This window comes from Adiantum capillus-veneris, chromosome 21 (genome assembly GCF_014529385.1).
Source record: "Adiantum capillus-veneris isolate H3 chromosome 21, ASM1452938v2, whole genome shotgun sequence".
NCBI classification, from domain to species: Eukaryota; Viridiplantae; Streptophyta; class Polypodiopsida; order Polypodiales; family Pteridaceae; genus Adiantum; species Adiantum capillus-veneris.
In genome coordinates this window covers 86,347,265-86,367,917 of record NC_140951.1, presented here as the reverse complement: position 1 = coordinate 86,367,917, position 20,653 = coordinate 86,347,265, and the positions used below count along the sequence as shown (strand labels likewise).

At 41.8% G+C, this 20,653-nt stretch overlaps 1 protein-coding gene and 1 pseudogene across 1 annotated transcript; one reads left to right on the top strand and one right to left on the bottom strand.

Annotated features, from left to right (window-relative positions):
- Positions 1 to 7,010: 7,010 nt before the first annotated feature.
- Positions 7,011 to 7,736, top strand: LOC147431290 (uncharacterized; annotated as a pseudogene).
- A 7,651-nt stretch (positions 7,737 to 15,387) lies between these two features.
- LOC147431289 (uncharacterized) lies at positions 15,388 to 15,828 on the bottom strand. Its single transcript, XM_086494406.1, has one exon. The coding sequence runs from the start codon at positions 15,826 to 15,828 to the stop codon at positions 15,388 to 15,390; it is 441 nt and encodes a 146-aa protein (XP_086350532.1).
- Positions 15,829 to 20,653: the final 4,825 nt, after the last annotated feature.

Below are 20,653 nucleotides of genomic sequence, written 5' to 3'. Positions count from 1 at the left end.
CCTATAACTATGATGTATGTGGAATATAAAGTCATCGCCAAAGCAGTCACTCTTAGAATTTCTCCCCTCTTGGACAAGGTTATCTGTTCTCATCAACACGGGTTCATCAAAGGGAGGTCGATACATGAAAATATCTTGGCAGCGATGGTTGACATTGAGTATGCGGCCTTCACAAAGCAGGAGTGCATCTTGCTTTGGCTCGATCTGAACAAAACATATGATAGGATTAGGTGGTCCTTCATTGAAGATGTCATGAAAGCTCTGGACTTTGGGCCTCGCCTTTGTCGTCTCGTTCACACTCTAGGTGCAGACAAGCAATCTTAGCTCTTGTTCAAGGAAAGGATTGTGGGCTCCTTTGAATTTAGGAGATCAGTCAAGCAAGGATGCCCCCTATCCCCTCTTCTTTTTGCCATCAGCTCGCATCTCCTAATTGTAATGATGCTTGAAGCTGCTGCTGCACGGAGTGAAATTCAAGGTTTAAATCTGCCTGGCAATGATCAACTCCTCGCCAAGATGTTAGCAGATGACTCCCTTCTTTTCTTGAAAGCCTGCCCTCAAGTTCTCAAGAAAGTTCTAGAGGTCGTACAGACATTCTCTGTGGCTTTGGGTTCAAAGTGTAGTATCAAGAAGTCAAGACTAATCTCCCTTACGAAAAACAACTCATTTGACCCATCAGACTGGTCGAAGGAGATTGTATCTAAAGGAAGGATCTTTCGACATCTAGGCACACCCTTGGGGGTGGACGTCACTCACAAGAAAAGGTTCCAGTGGGTCCTAGAGAAGATCTAAAAGAAAATGAGGAAGTGGGAGTTTGTGTTCCTTCCCTTCCCGAGTCGGATAAAAGTGATCACCTCATTTATACTCCCTTACATTGCATTCACCAGTCCTCTCCTCAAAATTTCCAACTGGAAGGAGTTTTTGAAACCTGTTAAAATATTCTTATGGAAGAACAACACTAAAGCCTCGTCACCATGGGAGTGGGCAAAGTGGGAAACTATAGCTTGTCCAGTTTACCCAAGGTGGCCTCAAAATCCTCAACCCTGTTGTCCATATTGAGGCTCTCTATGCCAAGTTTGTGGTCTCTATAGCTAAACAAGAATAGGCATGGGCTATCATGACCAAGGACATGATTAACAAGTCAAAGCTTTGCTATGAAGGTGGTCAATGGAAAGGGATTGAGGTGCACGACAAACTATTAGCCTCAAGATGGTCTAGTATAAAAAATGGATGGCACAACGGGGGAGCTGGGGCAAAAGTGCAATAGAGCGACATGGGTTCTAGAATGGAAGGAATTAATAAGGTACTTCCAGAACTCCACCTTGCATTGGTCCCTTTGGCTGACAAAAGTAGCTAGAGTTAGCCTGAACTATTATTGGAGGGAAGTTGCTAGAAGGCTAAATAATAAAGGACTTCAACGGTCGATCCATTTTTGGGATGAAAATAGAAAGCACTAAAAATCTTATGACTGTTAGCTGACCAGCTTCAACTACTTGGCATCGAAAAGGTGCTTGTATGTAGAGCGGTTGAAGGCTTGCCGATTTTTGGAATCCACTTTTGAGTGGAACGATTGGAAATGGCCCAAGAGTAGCCTTTTCTTTAAAGCTCACACCAAGAACATTTATCAAGAGCTCATGCACAAGGATGATTAGTTCACCCCCTTGAACAAACAGTGGAAAAAACAATGGTCAAAATCTTGTTGGGCTATGGTGGGCTATGGTCACAATGAACATTTGGGGGCCACAGAGGCCCCAGTATATGAAGGTGTTTCTGTGGAAGGTGCTATGGTGGGCCTTGCCAACGGGCATCAAGATTCAGGCATAGGGCATAGGACCCGATAGGTGCTTTGGGTGCCGAGGGGCTAGCAAAGAGCTCGCACACCTTTTCATGGACTATCCGACTATTAGAGGAATGGCGAGAAAGGTGTGCAAGTGGATGCAAAGAGCTTGGAAGATAGGTTCCTTCAAGAATGATATGTGTGTAGGGGGGAAACAGTTTCAAAATCGTGCCCTTCTTGTTTGTACCCAAATTGTTAGATTTTGCTTCTTTTACAATATCTAGAAGGTAAGGAACTGCCGCGCCTTTGATAACAACCTTTTTGTGGCTAGCTTCTCAGTGATTGTACAAGAAAGTGAGGAGTTTATATATGGTATATATACATGCTAACAAGTAGGTTAGCAAAGCCAAAAGTGATCCAAATTGAATGAAACTCGGTCTCTAGGCTTATTATGTGATGGCAAACACTTTTGTAAGCTCATATGCAAGTTTTGGCTTCAAATTTGGGACTTTAGACATCATACGCGTATGATGTCTCTTTTGTGCCAGAATGAAGTGAGTTCTATCCCAAAGCTCTTTATCATTCAAGCACCTCAACAACCTCCAGAATTCAATTTGAAAACTTTTTGTGCAAGTTATGGTCAACTTAAGCATGAACCTTGCCCAATTTCTATCTTTTGGCACTTTTTAGCCTATATGTGCTCCAAATTCAATGAAATTTTGGCTAGGTACTTCTTTTATACTCTAGAACACTAGGGTATATTGAGATGTCTAATTTGACCCAAATCTGGCCCCTAAGACATTATACGCGTATGATGTCTTTTGGCTCAGGTTTCACTTATATTTCTACCCAAGGTACTCCTTGATGCATACAACAAGAATATGTGCTCACAAAAAAAAATTGGATGTCAAAAATGCTCAAAATCACCACTTTTTCACCTTTACCTTCTTGGATTTGCAAAAAACTCCTTAAATGCAAAAATATGTGTCCAAATGAGATGAGATTTTGCAAACAAGCTTAACACATCATTTCCAAACCTCCTGTGTGATCAAAAGTATACTTGGATTGTCAGATCTGGACTTGAGACATCATACGCGTATGATGTCTAAGTGCTTAGAAGCATATGAAATTTGGTATGTAAGCTTGTTTTGTGGTGCTAAACACCCTAGTATGCTCAAATGTCAACTTTGGTCTCTAAAAGTGTCCTTTAGACATCATACACGTATGATGTCTAAATGGTCAGTTTGAAGTGAAATTCACCCCAAAGGTTCCTCAATACACAAGTCGCAACCCACAACAAGTTTCAAAATTGAATTTCAACACTTTTTGTGCTAGATATGATCAATTCAAGCATTCACTTGCCTAGATGCGTATTGTGGCCTTTACAAGACCAATAATGCTTCAATTTCAATGAAATTTGGCATGTATGCTTTGTAAATGCTCTAGATCACAAGGGTGCACTCATATGTATCAAAACTTGCCTCAAAGACATCATACCATATAATGTATAGGTGGTCAGAATGGACTTGTGTTTCTACCCCAGGTGGCCTTTGGTATGTAGATCCTGATTATGTGCTTATAGCAAATTTTGAACATCAAAATTGCACAGAATCGCCACTTTTTGACAAGGAAATCCCCGGAAGGAGTAAAATCCCCTCAATTCTCAATCTATATGTCCAATTGACATGAAACTTGGTGTATGTGCTCCACCAACATGCAAAAGATGGGTATAATGTCAAAAGTTTGTCTTTGCTACTAGAATTATCATACAGACATCATACGCGTATGATGTCTACTGATGAATTTTTTGTCAGAAGTCATTCACAGGCATCCCCAAGTCTTTAACATTGGTTTTCAAGCACTTCTACCAATTTTCATGCAAAAATGTACTCAGAATCACTAGTTTTTCATTTTTTCGTTTTCGACACTCCATCTTTTGTCTTTTGGGTGTCAAGAGTTGGTCAAAACTCTAGTCTACTTTGGGTAAAACCCCCTTTTGAACACTCTGGTGCAGTCAAATTTTTCAAATTTGGTCTCCAAATGGCCCTTGAGAATTGCAATTTTTCTTCACAAAACCCTTGCACATGCTCTCTTATATGCACAGTACCAATCGGTCATGAAAAATGTCAACGCAAATCAGTTTTTTTGCTTTTTCCCCCCTTCAAATCAGATTTTTTAGTGATTTTAAATGCAAACAAGCACTTCAGCAAATAAACCAGTGATGGATAGCTTAAGATCAGAATCAAATCACTTTCCTAAAGCTACTCCTACACATCATATGGGGTTTTGTATTTATGAGTAGAAAAACGTTTCAATGCCACACATGGACTAGCAAACGCTTTTATCACCTCACAAATCACTCGACCACCAACAACTACTCTAATCTACAACTAATACTACAAATCCTACCTAGTCGTAGACCCTCGGCGAGACACACGCTTCCTGGCTATCCACTTGATCTCGGAATAACCTCTTTCGGATCCACTTAAGAAAATTGCTTTCTTTAGCCAACACTAGAGCAAGCAATCATCACACGAGTGTTAGTAGGATTATCTACTCAAGTCCTTGTGTCTTGGGCAATGGCGTCAATGTTGCGGAAGCGAATCACACCACCTATAAAGTGCATGCAACACTACCTAGATCAACATATTGTCAATCGAGGACACAGATGACACGATAGGCGCACAGAGGCAATTTGTTTAGCTTGTTAGGCTGAGATCATCCCACACATATAACACTCTTGAAGGCGAACTAAACCACAATCAAGAATCTCACTGCTCTCAACTACACCATCCAACCTACATATACACAAACGGAAGGAAACTCACCAAATCATACCAAAATCATATGAAACTTAAGGAACAACATCCCCTCACTAGAATACACCTGTCCCAAAGCCTCTACACTCAAAACTCTCACTCCAGGGCCATTTGTGAAAAGCGCGTATGAAGACAAAGCAGCATTTTGAAAGTGCTCAAAATTGAAATCTATGAGTACCTATGCGTAGCTTATGTCGCACGATTCTAATGACTACTTGCACGCAAAAAATAGACATCGTTTGATACACATACGGCCTCAAATAGCTCGTAGATGCATTAGCAAGCGTGCTCTGTTTTGCATGGAATGCTTGGCATTGTTGCGAAGCTCTCTACGAGCCTATCATAATGGTGCAATTGAATCTCCAATGCAATAAGCAAGCAGGGAGTTGCATCAAGATGAAGCTCACGCTCTCTCTCTTCCTCTCTCTCACACAGTCGACGGCAACTCAAAAACTAGATTATGATAAAGTTCTTTCTACAAAATGACCTAGGTACCTTATATACTAAGGCTACCATAGGTTAAAGTTCAAGGTGTAAAAAGTCTTTGTATGTACAATCTGGAAGTTCCATTGCACCCTAGCTTCTGCAACTAGACTAACTACTCATTACAAATGATGTAATTAACCATAATCCACAACATCTCATAACTCTCAAAAAATAAGGCTATGTTGAATTATGTCGTACTGTTGACCCACAAGTCAACAACCACCCACATTGCCCCCAACTACAAAACCATGTTCTTCGTTGAAAGGGGAAATACATGCTTGAGCTTATCCCCTTGCCATCGATTCACACTATCGTAGCCATTCAATTTAGCTTCCACTCCCTTCGATGTGAGACAGGGCGTTGGGGCAATGGAGAAGAGTCAAATCAATTGTGCATACTATGCTCACTACAAGTTAGAGAGTCTGAGTACCACACAATACTAGAGTGCTCAGCTTTTAAGCACATCCGAACTTGCTTCCCTTACATTTTTAGCCATGACTTAGACCTTCACACTTTCCACTCCCAACCACAATGTGGGCTCTCCGTTGTGAATCTCATCACCACAATTTTGGAGCATCGAGAGTCACTCATCAGCACACACATACTACATCACATCATGTAACTTTGGTCCCACAGGTCATATTTGACCATTGAGGATGATAATAATATCTATCTATCTATCTATTTCTCAATCCTCGCTCTATCTCTATCTCTATCTCTATCTCTACCTCTATTCCCTCCCCCTTTTTATATACCTCCTCCCTCCCTCCCTCTCTCCCTCTCTCTCTCTCTCTCTCTCTCTCTCTCTATCTATCTCTATCTCTTGCTCTCTCCTTGTCTCTCTCTCTATCTTTCTCTCTCCCTCTCTATCTTTATCTCTTGCTCTCTCCTTGTCTCTCTCTCTATCTCTCCTTGTCTCCCTCTCTATCTATGTCTCTCTCTTTTCCCCCTTCTCCCTCTCTCTTCCGACTCTATCTCCCTTCTCTCTCTATTCCTCTCTTTCCCCCTTCTCTCTCTCTCTCTCTCTCTCTCTCTCTCTCTCTCTCTCTCTCTCTCTCTCTCTCTCTCTCTCTCTCTCTCTCTCTCTCTCTCTACACTAGTCAAGCTCAATCAAGCCACCCATCCAATTGAGCTCGATCTCAACACAATTGAGAAGGTCCACAATGACAACCGCACCAATCAAGGCATCTTAGTCTTCAAAACTAAAGAGGCGTGCTTATCGCTGCTACAACAAGCACATCTTCTTAAGGGCACTAAAGTATGGATAAGCGAGGCCTTGACCCTCCCCAGATCAAAAGGCCATCATGAGCAGTTGAAAAACGGGTCGTCTATAGAGGCAGCAAGGCCAATCATTGAGGAATTTCGGGCTCCAAAAACTACAAAACCACCTTCCCCTTCTTCCCTCTCTAGGTGACATATGTCACAATTTTGGTGTTGTATCCACATTAGTTATGATTTTCCATGTACTCTTCTAGTAAGAGGTACAGCCATGTATGCTTTCTCGGTCCCATGGATCATATTTGACCTCTGAGGACGATATTGGAATCTATCTATCTCTTCTTTGTCTCTCTCCCCCTTCTCTATCTTTCTCTCTGCCCCTTCTCTCTCTCTCTCTCTCTCTCTCTCTCTCTCTCTCTCTCTCTCTCTCTCTCTCTCTCTCTCTCTCTCTCTCTCTCTCTGAGGACGATATTGGAATCTATCTATCTCTTCTTTCTCTCTCTCTCCCTTCTCTCTCTCTCCCCCTTCTCTATCTTTCTCTCTCCCCCTTCTCTCTCTCTCTCTCTCTCTCTCTCTCTCTCTCTCTCTCTCTCTCTCTCTCTCTCTCTCTCTCTCTCTCTCTCTCTCTCTCTCTCTCTCTCTCTCTCTCTCTCTCTCTCTCTCTCTCTCTAGTTGAAGGAGAGGTGGGCGTTGGGGGGTGGGGTGGGTCGGCTATGGCATCAACATATGCAACCCCCAATCCTTCAAGTCCACCATCTATGAAGGCAGATGAGTTGTGGGGCGTTCTAGTTAGCAAATGATTGGTGGTGAAGGACTCCATTCTTGCTCACCTTGCAGAGTTCAAATCCTTTAGGAATCCTTAACCCTTGTGCAAGATGCAGAGCATCAACTAGAGAGCTCGTTTCAGAGTACAAAAACTAACTTGCAATGCAAAATGAAGAGTCAGGTTGTGAAACTTCAGTCACACAAAAGCCCAAGGAAGTGGAAGCTTCAAAGGTTGAGTAGGAAGCAGCTAACAAGACAGCCAACTTTTTTGGCTTCTCAGGGAGAGAAGTCAACAATTATCACTCACATGGAAAGGCAGAAAGGTTTTGGCATTGAGTGAAGGTCTCACATAGTAGCTCTAAGGAGGAGAAGAAACATCGGCAAACTTAGTGCTATGGGATAGTTTCAAATGACAAGAAGCTCAAGCAAAGGGCATCCTGGTTTGGTATCACGTAGGACTTGAACAAAGAAGCTAAAAAAAGAGAGCTTGTGCAGCAAGATTTGGTATTTAGGATGAGGATGCCAAAAAGAGAGCTCATCTTGAAAGATTTAAATCATGAGAGCTAGAGGACAAGGATGAAATTAAGAAACAAAAAGCGAGGGCTCTAAGGTTTGCTCCGTCAACATACTCGAGCCTTGAGGAAGACATGGCTCCAAAAGGATCTCTAGAGTGAAGATGCTTGTCAATAGAGGAAAAGGAGAAAGTACAAACCTTTTTTGAATCAGAGACATGTTGTTCCACCTTTTGTAAAACAAAGAGTTAGTGACGGAGTTTCAAAGAACTCTTGTGTGGGGTTGCCTAAGCAATGACTTGCAACACGTCGTGTGTCAAGTTGGCGACCTTTTCAACTGGGGAGAGGCACTGGAGTACAATCAACGTTTCTATTCTAGCCTTTTTAAATTATTTTGTGTTCGACCATGCAATAGAGTACATCTCAAAGTTTGAGTGTTGCCTAATTCTACTTATTGCCATTATGTTGATGGCACAAGTTAGAGTCCTTTACCATTCTATTATGTGTGAAGATTTTGATGGGGTGTTGCTTGATTTTAAACATGAAACGTCAAATTTGTTGCTAGTGAATAGCATGTACATAATCTACTAACATAATATGGCGGAAGGGGGAGTCCTTTACACATGTCGCAATTTGCAACATAAGCCCCATACATACCACATGTAACATTGGTCCCGTAGGTCATATTTGAGCTTCGAGGACGATAATCTACAAGGTTGTCTTGTGTTGGCACATAAGCCAAGCTGATCTCTCCTGGTGAGAGCCTCTCCCTGACATAGTGGTAATGCACCTCAATGTGCTTTGTGCGAGCATGAAAAATAGGGTTCCTCGCAATTGCCAATGCACTCTGACTGTCAGTGTAGATAGTGTTGGTAGTGTCCTGTCCAACACCCAAATCATCCATAAGGCGTCTGAGCCATACACACTCAATCGTAGCTGTGAAGAATGCCTTGTACTCAGCCTTACAACTAGAAGTGGCCACAGTAGGTTGCTTCTTACTCAACCATGATATACATGAGCTGCGAAGCATGAAATAGTGGACACTCGCATTTCAAAACAACCAACCCAATCTGAGTCCAAAAAAGCATGTAAGTATGGCTGCAATCATCCCCCCAGGATAAAACAAGCCGAGACACAAAGTGCCACTCAAGTAGCGAAAAATCCTCTTGACAGCCTACCAATGCTTCCTAGGCTATGCATACATTTTTTGACATGTGGGACTGCAAACTGAATATCCAACCTCGTGTTGCATACATAAATGAGGCATCCAGCAGGAGTTTGGTAAAGAGTGACATCTGCAGGGTCACCAGCATCATGAAGACTCAATTCAAACCTGTCTCCATGGAAGTGGATATAGGTTTGCAATCCTCAAGTCCAAACTTACATAGCAATGTCGCTATGTAACTTTTCTGACACAAGGCAATACCACCATCACACTGCTAAACTGTATACCCAAGTAATGATGCAATAGCTCCAAATCTTTCATCATGAAAGTAGCATTCAAATCAGCCTAAAATTCAGCAATATGTCTCTCATTTGGTCCACTGATTAGCAAATCATCCACATAAATAACCACAATGAGAAGTACATCACCCTTACGCTTTAGATACAATGTGCTTTCTATTGGACTGTTACGAACGAAAGCCTTGTTGACCAAACGAGTTTCAGCCTTCTCATACCAAGCACCAGGGGATTGCTTCAACCCATACAAATCTTTCTTACATCTGCACACTTATCCTCTTGTCCTTTCTTGACAAAACCGCGAGGTTGCGTTACATAAACTTCCTCAAATATGTCACCAATCAAGAAAGCATTAACAATGTCGGATTGATGTACATCCCAACCAAAATGAGCTTCCAATGCACATAGAAAATACATAGTAGTCATACGACAAGTGGGAGCAAAGTCTCTTCATAAGCTATGCCTTCTTTTTGTGCATAACCCTTTGCAACAAGTCGAGCCTTATAGCGATCAATCTCACCATCTGTCTTGCATTTCATCTTATAAACCCACTTTGTACCAATGGCCTTTTTGCCAGGAGGCAAATCACATAAAGTCCATGTGTCATTTTTTATAAGTGCATCATATTTTGATTGCATGGCAGCCATCCAATTTTCTGAATTTTGTGATTCATCAAAAGATAAAGGTTCCTCAACATCATGTAAGCTAGACATAGCCAAAGCAGAACAATCTTATGCATAAGATGCATGGCAAGAACCTGAACGAGTACAACTAGACAAAGGTGCATTCAATTTACTATCACGCAATGTATGCACCAGTCAATCTTTCCAACTCCTTGAACCGGATAAGAGGCATTGTTGGCACAAGTAACTGAATTCCCATGAGGGACAGACTCAAGAGAGGTGAACAAATCACGATGTGAGGTAATGTGCTTTGTAGCACCATTGTCAAAATACCACACATGTAAATCTGTTGTAGCAACAGACATGCATGTATCATGGATAGCAAGATTATAGGTACACTCTGCACTAAAAGCCCATTCTACATCAACTGCAGCATCACAATCTCCTTTCATAGAAGATTCAACAATAGCTGCATTTGTAGTGGAACCACCCTCTTTCTTCTTAGCCTCTTTGGCCTTCAACTTAGGACATTGCTTGATCAAATGATCATTAGCTTTACAGTAATGGCAACCCATCTTCTTTTTGCCCTTATCACCAAAATTCCCATATGAATTTCTGCTAGCAAAAGCATTAGAAACCGGTGATTTTCCACTCACAAAAGAACCATGAGAACTAGATCCATTGTTGTTGCCACCTTTTCTTTGAGCAGCAATAAAGGCATGTTCAACTAAACGATGTCTAGTCTTGTTTTTTTTGGAAAGTGACTCTTGCAACAACAATGTGCACAATGCATCAAACTTGACAACTTTAGGATTTCCTTGGGTCATAAGTCTCCATTACTAGCAAAAGTCTGGTAAGAATCTGGCAAGGCATCAAGAACAGTCTGCACAAGGGAACTGTAAGAAATGACTTCACCTCCAGAAATAACTTGCTCATTGATATCCTTGACACCAGCGAGGAAAGTGTCCATATCATCTTCCTCATGCATAATCTTTGACTCCAGCTCTTTACGCAGCAATGCAATTTTTGCCTTATTGCAACTTCCATAAAGACCAGGCAAGATATCCCAAGCCTGTTTCTAAAATTTCATTGAACAAATGTGTGGAATAATAGTGCGCTTCACAGACAGTGTAATCAATGCATGAGCCTGTGCATCTTCTACATCCCAACGAGCTTGTTCAGTCGTAGGAAAAACAACTCTAACAGCAGCAATCCTTGCAACAAGACCTGCAACATCCTTAACAATGCCTGTATCCTCAGAAGTAGGATGTACATCAATGCCCTGCACAATGTTCCAAACGCCCTTCAACACAAGGACATGTTATATCATCTAAGCCCACATAGGGTAATTGTTTGCATCCAATCTTTCCTCAGCAGCAAACATCTTGAACACATATGTGTTGTTGTCAGCCATGGTATATGTTGCACCTGATGTGAGAACTGTCTGAAAAGAGGAGAAGGAATGCGGGAACAACACGTGCTATATAGCACAAACCGTAGAAGACCGTAAGAGACCTATTATGCAAAAAACGGCACTGACAGAATTTTTGCACAAAATGACGAAATAGCCTGCACAGTACTGCTTGTATTCGAAACGGAGGCCAAAATGAGCCCGAATCAAAAATCTAAGCAATCTAAACTTTTTGAGCTTAATCCTGTATATTTGTCAATCTGCGAATGCTTGCCAAAGCTCACAAAAATCGAAGAAAAGTGAGTAGGCATATGCTAGAGCTACTGGCAACTAAGCCCAAGAGCATGCAACCTACTCTGATACCAATTGTTGGAATTAGGGTTGTAAGAAAAAAAACACAGCTTGGAGAAGACGAAGGAAGCTCAAGGCACACAACAGAGATTGTATTACTTAGTGTGCAATAGAAAGATTGATAGCCTTAGAATGATGGGCATATATACAATGCACGAGGGGAAAAAACTCCTAGTGAGGGAAAAAATACCCCGGAGGTCCTAAGTGTGTTCACACATATCACTACCACATGTATATGGTAGAGAGAGAGAGAGAGAGAGAGAGAGAGAGAGAGAGATAGAAGGGCAGAGGGAGAGGGAGGTATATAAAAAGGGGGAGAGAGAGAGAGAGAGAGAGTGCAAAGGAGTGGGAGATAGAGAGAAATAGAGATCGAGAGAGGTAGCGATAGACAGAAGGGGAGTGAGAGAGAGGAGAAAAAGAAAATAACTCTTCTTGGAGCGAGGTTTTTTCCTAAATTTGGTCAGTTGAGCAATATCTGAAAAAAAACTCACTCCAAAATTTGGTCCATTCCAATACCCTCACCGTATTACCCTCCCTAGTCTAGCTCTCCTAGTTTGACCTAATCCATGGGGTCATCACTAAAACAGTCACTGAGGTCATAAGCATATCACTTGGCTTATAAGTCCCTCTCATGTCTAGCGTATTTACGGTGTCGCTTTTCATTAAAAAAAATCTTAAAAACTCGTTTTAATTCTATTTCTTAGTGGAATGTCCGTTCTCCATGTATCTAGTAGCCAAAACATATGTTTCTAAGGATAGAGGGTATCAAAAAAGCATGTTGCTTCTCAAAAGCATGAAAGCATAAAAATAAAAAACATTTTCCTAAAATTGAATCAAGGAAATGATCATGCTTTCCTCAAAAAGCGTTGAAAAGCACAAAAATTCATATCTTAAAAATTGAACATTAGCTTCCATGAAGCTAGCAATAAAAGGATCCAGCTCTGGTTTTTGCTAAAAGGACCAAAAAGCATGAAATACAGCTTGTCTTAGGGCCCTTTTCACAAATATCTACCCTTGGTGATAAACCCCTGAGCATCCGGCCTTGAACTCCATGTCCCTTGCCGGCTCACTCCTGTTCTTGGATCATCTAGGAAGCCTGCCTGGTCCTTTGATTATCCCAGCCACCTTGGCCTATTAACAAGTTCTTCTTTGTCTAACATAGAAGAATAAGAAGAAGAAGAAGAGTATTTAACGTCGTAGGAAACTATGTGAAGAGACCTTAAAGAAATATCCAACAAGGAGAGTTGAACTCAAGACTTGTTATTCAAGAGGGAAATGGCATAACCAATCTACCACAGTTGGGTGATAGAAAGAGGAAAGAATTTTTGCAATGGTGTTTTTGGCTTGAAAAACATTGTTTTCCTTATATCTCTCTCACTTAATTTCATATTTACACAATCTAAGCGCCTGCCCCAAAGTTCTCGCACATTCTGAATATTGACGTAAATAATTTCTTGAACTTTTACCCTTTTTTGGCAATGTCTAAACGATAAATTTTGTGCAAAAGGCTGATTTTTTTGGCATGTCTCCCTCATACAAACTTGGATTTTAGCAAGCAAGCATTCAATCTTAAGAGGTCGATCTATACTTATATGTAGCATCAAAATTATGTGATTTTTCACCCAATAGTTCTCTCTCTCTCTCTCTCTCTCTCTCTCTCTCTCTCTCTCTCTCTCCATTTTTCCTATGATTTCCCTTTGCATGTCACCATGTATCCAAGCCACCTCTGGATGCTTAGAGCCTCACCAACTAAATCTACCCCCCCCCCCTCCCAATCCAAGTTTTACCAACTAGTGGATGAGCCATTAAAAGAACTATCCCCTCCCCCATCCATGTTTAACCCATTTGAGAGGAGGTGTTGATGAGTGTAGCAAAGCTTGGCTCCAAGCTGTAGGAGATGATGACTACTATTTTTTGTGTCATCATAACTATGAGGGCATTGATGATGATTATGGTGATGACAATGATGCTCCTCAAGAAAATGAGGCTCCTCATAATGCTGATGATGGAAAGCCTGTGAATGTCAAAGTCAACAACATAGAGCCAAATTGAGAGAAAAGTAGAAAGCAATACGGAAGCTACCAAAAACAGGAGTGATATTCAAAATATCCTGCTTGTTACTTTTAAGGCAGATGGGTTTGAAAGTCCTTCAAAAGTTGAACTTTAGGTATACATATGATATTTGGTGAAGCGAAAGCTTAAGGACCTAAGCTCTCAATTACTTGAGTTGATACCAAAGAGGCCCTTCATGACATTGTAGGCTTATACTAATAAACCTTGCATCCTCTTCTTTTCAAGGAGGTGGCCCCTGTTAAAGTTTATGCATCTGAAATGAATCCACAATGTGGTCCCATTGTTTATGTTGTCCTTTAGGTAATTAATTTACGTATTTGACACGATTTTGGTAGGTCAAAATCTCGACGGTCCCCAAGTTAGTATATAAGTGCACCTTTGCCCCCATTGTATAATAATCTAGTTCATTGCCAAATTGGTTAGTTTAGCAAACCCTCTCTCCCTCTCTCCCTCTCTCTCTCTCTCACACATAAAAAGAGAGGTGTGTGTGCTAATAAAAAGAGGAAAATGGTATAACCTTTCTATCACCCAAGTGTGGTAGATTGGTTATGCCATTTCCCTCTTGAATGACAGGTCTTGAGTTCAACTCCTCGTCGGCTAGATCTTTAAGGTCTCTTGGGATAGTTTCCTACGACGTTAAAACTCTCTTCTTCTTCTTCTTCTGTCTCTCTCTCTCTCTCTCTCATTTGTGCATTATCTCCCTAAGTCTATGCTTCCGCATCATTAACTTTGACACGGTATCAGAGCCCTCGCTCATTAGTCATGAGGGAAAGGAGCACACACGACAAAGACAAGGAGCTCGCAAAGAAGAGGGAGAAGGACCTACATTTTGAAACGCTGCTAAAGGGGGTTGGAGTTTTTTGACAATGTTTCTAAAAGCATTTTGAAATGCTTGTGTTGACTGTCTATAATGGGTACACTTTTGTGAGTATTGTGAAACGCTGGTGAACTTGGTGAACATGCATGGTATGTTTTTGTGACTGTTCTGGAATGCTCGTGAAGTGAATGAACCTGTAGGCTACATTTCTGTGAGAGTTTTGAAGAGCTAGAGAATTGGCTAAACCTGTAGGCTGCAATTTTTAGAGCGTTTTGAAACGTCGTATGCTGCAATTTTGAGAGCAATTTTGAAACGTTGTATGCAAAGTTTGGGCCTATAAGAGCACCCATAAGCTGTCTCTTGAAATGCCTATTGGACCGGTCATTTCCCGTATCTCCCGGGGCTACATTCCAAGACACTAGAGTATGGGAGGAATGTTGTCGAAGGAGGTGGTGAGCCGTAGCTCCAAGGCTTGCCCCGACCAAGTGGAGGGCAAAGCCATTGAGCATTGCATCCGGCAAGGAACCACATGACTCATACAAAATGTGCTACACACAATCAATTGTTGTTGGTAGGATTATAGCCAAGGTGTGTTCCAAAATCTTGTTATCTTGGAAATCTTGGACGTGGTGGTGCATTCACAATCCAAAGAATTGGGATTCTTTTTTTTTTTGGCAAAACCCACAATATGTGGGTAGTATTGTATAAAAGCCAAAAAATTACAAATAACTCCATGCCCAAAACCGAGCCATGGATGCACAGAGCCAAGCTCCACCATACTACATACAAAACATCTTACCACCATCTCACATGAGATTGCCTTCCACATGAATCAAAAGCATTACATCGGCTAAAAGGGAGCCACCCTCCGAAAAAGAAAAATCTAACCAACAGAGACAAAAGCAAGCTGATAGGGCGGGGCCCAAAGTCCCCATCACCAACAATAGCCCTCGAGGTGCCATCGTAGCAGTGTCGCTGCCACCAGCAAACCGTACGCCAACAAGGACCACCATGTAGAACCAACATGAGTAGAACTCCGAAGAAAGCAGTCATATGAGACAAACCTTCGAAGCAATATCAAAACCAAAAGCCCATTGATCCACCTTCCACAAGCTCTTGAGGGGAGCCAAACCCTTCAATGTAAGACCTTCCGTGCCACAGAACCTTGGACAACACCACCGTCAGATCGACACCACCAAGGCCGTTGTGGAGGTCCATACACCATTGAAAAAAGCCAACACGACCACCCGTAAAAAACAAGCACAGAGCAGTAATACAACCAGTCCAAAGCAGCACAGTCCTTCGATCCACCACATCCACTCCAAGCCAAACAGCCAGAACAAAACCCCCATAGGCTAGGCGAGCAATTCGCCTTCGAAGGAAGGACGGGCTGCCGCCAAACCATTCTGCAAAAAAACGTTTGATGTTGAACCTCCCCAGACCGCCAAGGCAAGCAAGAGCAGCCGGAAGCCCCTTCCCTGGAGCTCCCTTGACCCTAATCCGCACAACCCCCGCCATGGCAGCATCCGAACCTGCAGCTCATTCAGATCCATGCATGAGAGCCGATATGCGCCTCCAGACCACTCACCAAAGGGCCTCCCAACCCACGTGACGTTGTTGGAGCTGCACATCTCAATGCCCGCGCAGAGCAGGGGAGGAGCCATCGCGATAGACTATTTGCGAAGCAGAGCTTCAAGTGTCTTCTTAATGGCTTCCCCCAAGAATTGGGATTCTTAAATGTAATGTTGTCTATAATTCAACTTTCTATGAAGCAAATGATGCTCTAGATTGCATTCTTTTCAAGCGGCAATGGCTATCTATCCCTCCAAGAGGAGCTCTTCTATGACTCCGCAATAGTTAGCCGCTTCTCAAGTGTCCATGGTAGCTTCTTCATGGACTTGGTCTTCCTACATATTTCCACTCTGTGCTACAAAGAGGGTGCTAAAGTTTATGCATCTCAAGTGAATGCCCAATGTGGCCCCATTATTTACATTGTCCTTTAGGTATTTATTGTACTTATTTAACATGATTCTGGGTAGGGCAATTCTTGAGGGTGGGGTAAAGGTCCCCAAGTTAGTATATAAGTGCACCTTTGCCACCATTGTTTAATAAATTAATTCATTGCCAAGTTGGTTGGTTTAGCAAACTATCTCTCTCTCTCTCTCTCTCTCTCTCTCTCTCTCATTCTCTTCCTAGCTCATCACTTTTGCATCCTTGACTTTGATAGCACCCTATGTTCCTCATGCAACAGTACTTTAAAATCTATACTAATAGATAATGGGGGAGGGGATTCCAGCTCCCCCCCCCCTGACACGTGTCATAAGGTCAATCATTCGGCCACAGCTACGGCAGTGTCGCCTGCACCTGAGTGCACTCAGTGAGAGAGAAACAGTGTCTTGGCCCTGCGCGGAAAGAGAGAGAGAGAGAGAGAGAGAGAGAGAGAGAGAGAGAGAGAGAGAGAGAGAGAGAGAGAGAGAGGCGACGGAGCCACCGGCTGCACTAGTATCCATAATGAAGATCTTGTGGAAGAATTTTTTGACATGCCCAAGTGGATTTATGAGCTAATTTTTCAAAATTTACAAGCTCATGACACTGTTGGAGGCTACAATATTTGAAAATTTGAGTATCGCCAAGAGCTTCTTGTGCTTGTCGCATTATATGCACTTGATGTTGGCCATGAATGGTCTTTTCTATGGTTTTCTCTCATTGATATCTTAGCCTTGGTATGGTCAGCCTTTGTTATGGGGAACTTTAAGTATCTCTACAACCTTCTTCTCCACATGCATTGATGAACACACCTGAGCAAGGGCATGCTCAAATTTTGGTTACATCTTGATGACCTAGGTTAAACATCGAATGGGTCCAATATTCACTACATGGAGTTGTTTGAATTGGATGTATTTTTTGCATGACGATGGCTTCTTACCCATTGTTTTGACGTTAATTCTGAAATTCCAACATGTGCTCTTGGACCAATTTCTCATGGTGTTTCAATTGTTGGAGTACGCATAAGGTGAAGTGGTAGTATGGTGTTCATTATCCATTGGCATGTGTGCTATCAACACTTGATGATATTGGAGGCCTTATCAAATGCTACTTGTGCCAAGGTTGTTGTAGCTATCATTAATGAGAGTGTGTTTTTGGCTATAGATGGTGCTTTGAAGCAGCCACTAACAACCCTTTGATAAAATGTTTGGGCTTTCAGAAACATGCAGCTGAGGTGAAGCACTTGCACTCACATTCATGAAGTTGGCCTCCCCCTATAGTTGCGCCTCTCCTCATCCTACTAGATGCACGCGTTCCTATATACATGAAGTGCATCTGCCCCACTATGAAACAGCGCGGGCGTCCGATCCTTGGGATGCCTGCCCTCCTCTGCACCATGGTGATGCTTCTCATACCTGACTAGCACGAGAGAGAGAGAGAGAGAGAGAGAGAGAGAGAGAGAGATTTTCAGTGGAAATCCCAACCAACTATCACTATTGGGGAGAGTCCTTTTCTCACCCTCCTTTTTTTCCTCAAAGGCTTAGGACAAGTTAAGAGCATCTCCCTTAGATTCCTACTAATCAACCCAAAATCAAAAATTGGCACGACCTACTAAGTTGTTATCAAAGTTCTTCCCATGTAGCTTTAAATAGTGGTGACCTATTTCCTTAATGGGAAGAATATATAAGATCTTCTTGAAATTCATTGCTAATCATTTGCATCAAACTTTGGCACAAGTCATTCACCCAACCAAAATGAATTTATAAAAGGGCACAATATTTTGTATAATATTCTCAATGTTTAGCTAGGCATCAATTATGCTAAAGATACATATCGACAGGTCAACATGGTTCAAGTAGATTTGGAGGAAGCCTTTGGTCAACTTAGGTGGCATTTCATTAAAATTTTATGCATGCTATGGGTTTTGGTCCTTGTATGTCGTATATTATACACATCATTATGGCAAGTTACACCTTTCAGGTCATGATGAATGATGGCGTCACTTATAGCACATCATTGACTCATTCTCTATGGTAGGGTTGTCCTCTTAACCCTTTTCTTTTTCCCATTATACTATATAAATGCTTCTTTCTCATTTGGAAATGTATAATGAACTTATGAGACTTCCTTGTATTTGGAACAACAACTTGTAGGCCAAGCATTGGATGATGATTCTTTTATGTTCCTCACGGAAAACAAAGTAATTTTGGACAAAATCAATGCAAGCATAGTTTTCCTACATACTTATGTTCAATCTATGCATAATAATGTATAAATCTATTCTTATTATCTACACAGTAGAGAATTTTGTAGGCCTCTAGATAGGTGGGACATGTGGTGATGTGCATTTTGTCGCACACGTCGAAGGCTGGGAACTTACCTGTGCACAGTGTGCGAGCCTCAAAAGGCTGCAAGCACACAACTAAATAGTTTTAGCAAGCTCAAAGAAGCAATGGTGTGTCACTCACCGCTCAATGCTTCTGTCGTGAAGGATCTTGTGCTGCGAAGAAGAAGGAGTCACTGCCGATGTCGCGCTCGACCGCCTCGCCGCCGTTGATGTCGCCACGATGCTCTCTCTCTCTCTCTCTCTCTCTCTCTCTCTCTCTCTCTCTCTCTCTCTCTCTCAAGCACACACACACACACACACACATTCACACGTGAGCACACGAAGGAGAAGGAGACAGAGATGGAGCAAGAGCACTTCTTAGCTTACACCTCCAAGAATGAAGATTTTTAGGTCAAATGGACCTTTTATAAGAGTTTGACCCATTCACACATGGACGCCCACAGTGGCCGATCATCGCAAAACTACTGTAAAAATAAGATAAGTGGTGCGCCTCTCATTGGCGATCACCTACACGCCTATTGGATTGACAAGCCCGGTCCATGACTCAATCAAATAAATAATGTGCATCCATTGAAGGTGATAGGGTGTCCATGAGGGTTAACATGCCCCCCTTCCTGATGCAGATTCCGTCCTCGGAAGCTATCGAGGCCCGTTCGTCAAGGTGGAAGAGCATCCGAGATTGAATGTCCTTAGCGTTCTTCAATCACTGCAAAATCAACCAAAATTGGCACAGTAATTGCATTCTCATATACAATAGCATATGTAGTTATAGGCACGCAAATTGATTGGTAACAGAATATTCAACAATTTGTCAGCAGTAAACATTAAACTGTAATATAATCAGACGCATAAGCAGTTGTAAAGGTCAAAAACTAAACAAGTTTGAGGTTGTTAATTTAACAATCGAAAAGCACTAGAGGTCAACTATTAATACCGTGAGCAAGCTTCTCAATTTTCTCTAATCAATTAAGTTGTTTAATCGTGAAAGCGAGATATTTGGTGTGTGAGGACTGACTAGAGGCTATACCTAGAAGACCTTTTAGTTAAGCCACGATAAAAGGAGTTGCTCATGAAATCATCGCCTAACTTATTCCCTTTTCTATGAACCCCCAAAGTCTTTTCACATTGATTCATTTTTATGTGTGTGCTTATTTTTGTATGCCTTGGGTTTTTTTTTTTTCAAGGAAAAGCATCCACACTGGGAACCTCTAGGACTCTAGTACCATAGGCGATACATGTGAGTGAAGTACCAAATCAAGCTGGGATTTCTCTTCCAACTTGAGATTTTACATTGTGGCACTTTTGATTTTTTTGTTTATTCGTTTTAAGCATTTTAATTTTGTAACTTTGGGGGGTCATATTCCCTTCTTAGGCTCATCACACTAGTAAACTCCCTTTATAATACTTAAGCTAAAGGTCAATAGGGACTAAGCCCACTAGAAATCCCTAGTACATTGCACACAATGCTGTCTAAATCGGATTAAGAGCCTAAAGTAACCATTGATTATTAGGAAGGCAGTCCCCGTGGTATTAAGAGAAGATCTCTAACGCCTAACTTGGTCAAACTAGCTTAGTCAGACTCCTTGATCCTTTAACCTAGACAAGGGATTATGACATAAAATTATATAGGACCTAATGTTTAATCTAAGCAAATGTGTTGAATGTTGTGCTACCAATGACATTTAATGGAGACAAACATTGATGCAAAAACAAAGACAAGGGGCAATGCTAATGGACAAGAAACAGGTGTTCGTGTTGATGATTGTGCTCGATTTGAAGAGTGAACGAGAGAAAGAATCTGTGAAGTCCAAAATCCTAACAACGGCAACACCGTCTTGTACACACTAGAAAACACAAGGAATACCTCTAGAAGGCACATCAATGGGAAGAAGCACCAATCTTTGTTGAACACAATCAAACAACATAAGGAACCCTAACCTAATTATTTGCACCCCCCTTAGAGATTCAAGGGAACGGGATATTGTAGAGATGGGGAAGTAGCCCTAAGGC

What these genes read in the sequence shown, in the direction of transcription:
- LOC147431289 (XM_086494406.1), bottom strand. Translation starts at nt 15,828, where the DNA reads ATGGCGGGGGTTGTGCGGATTAGGGTCAAGGGAGCTCCAGGGAAGGGG.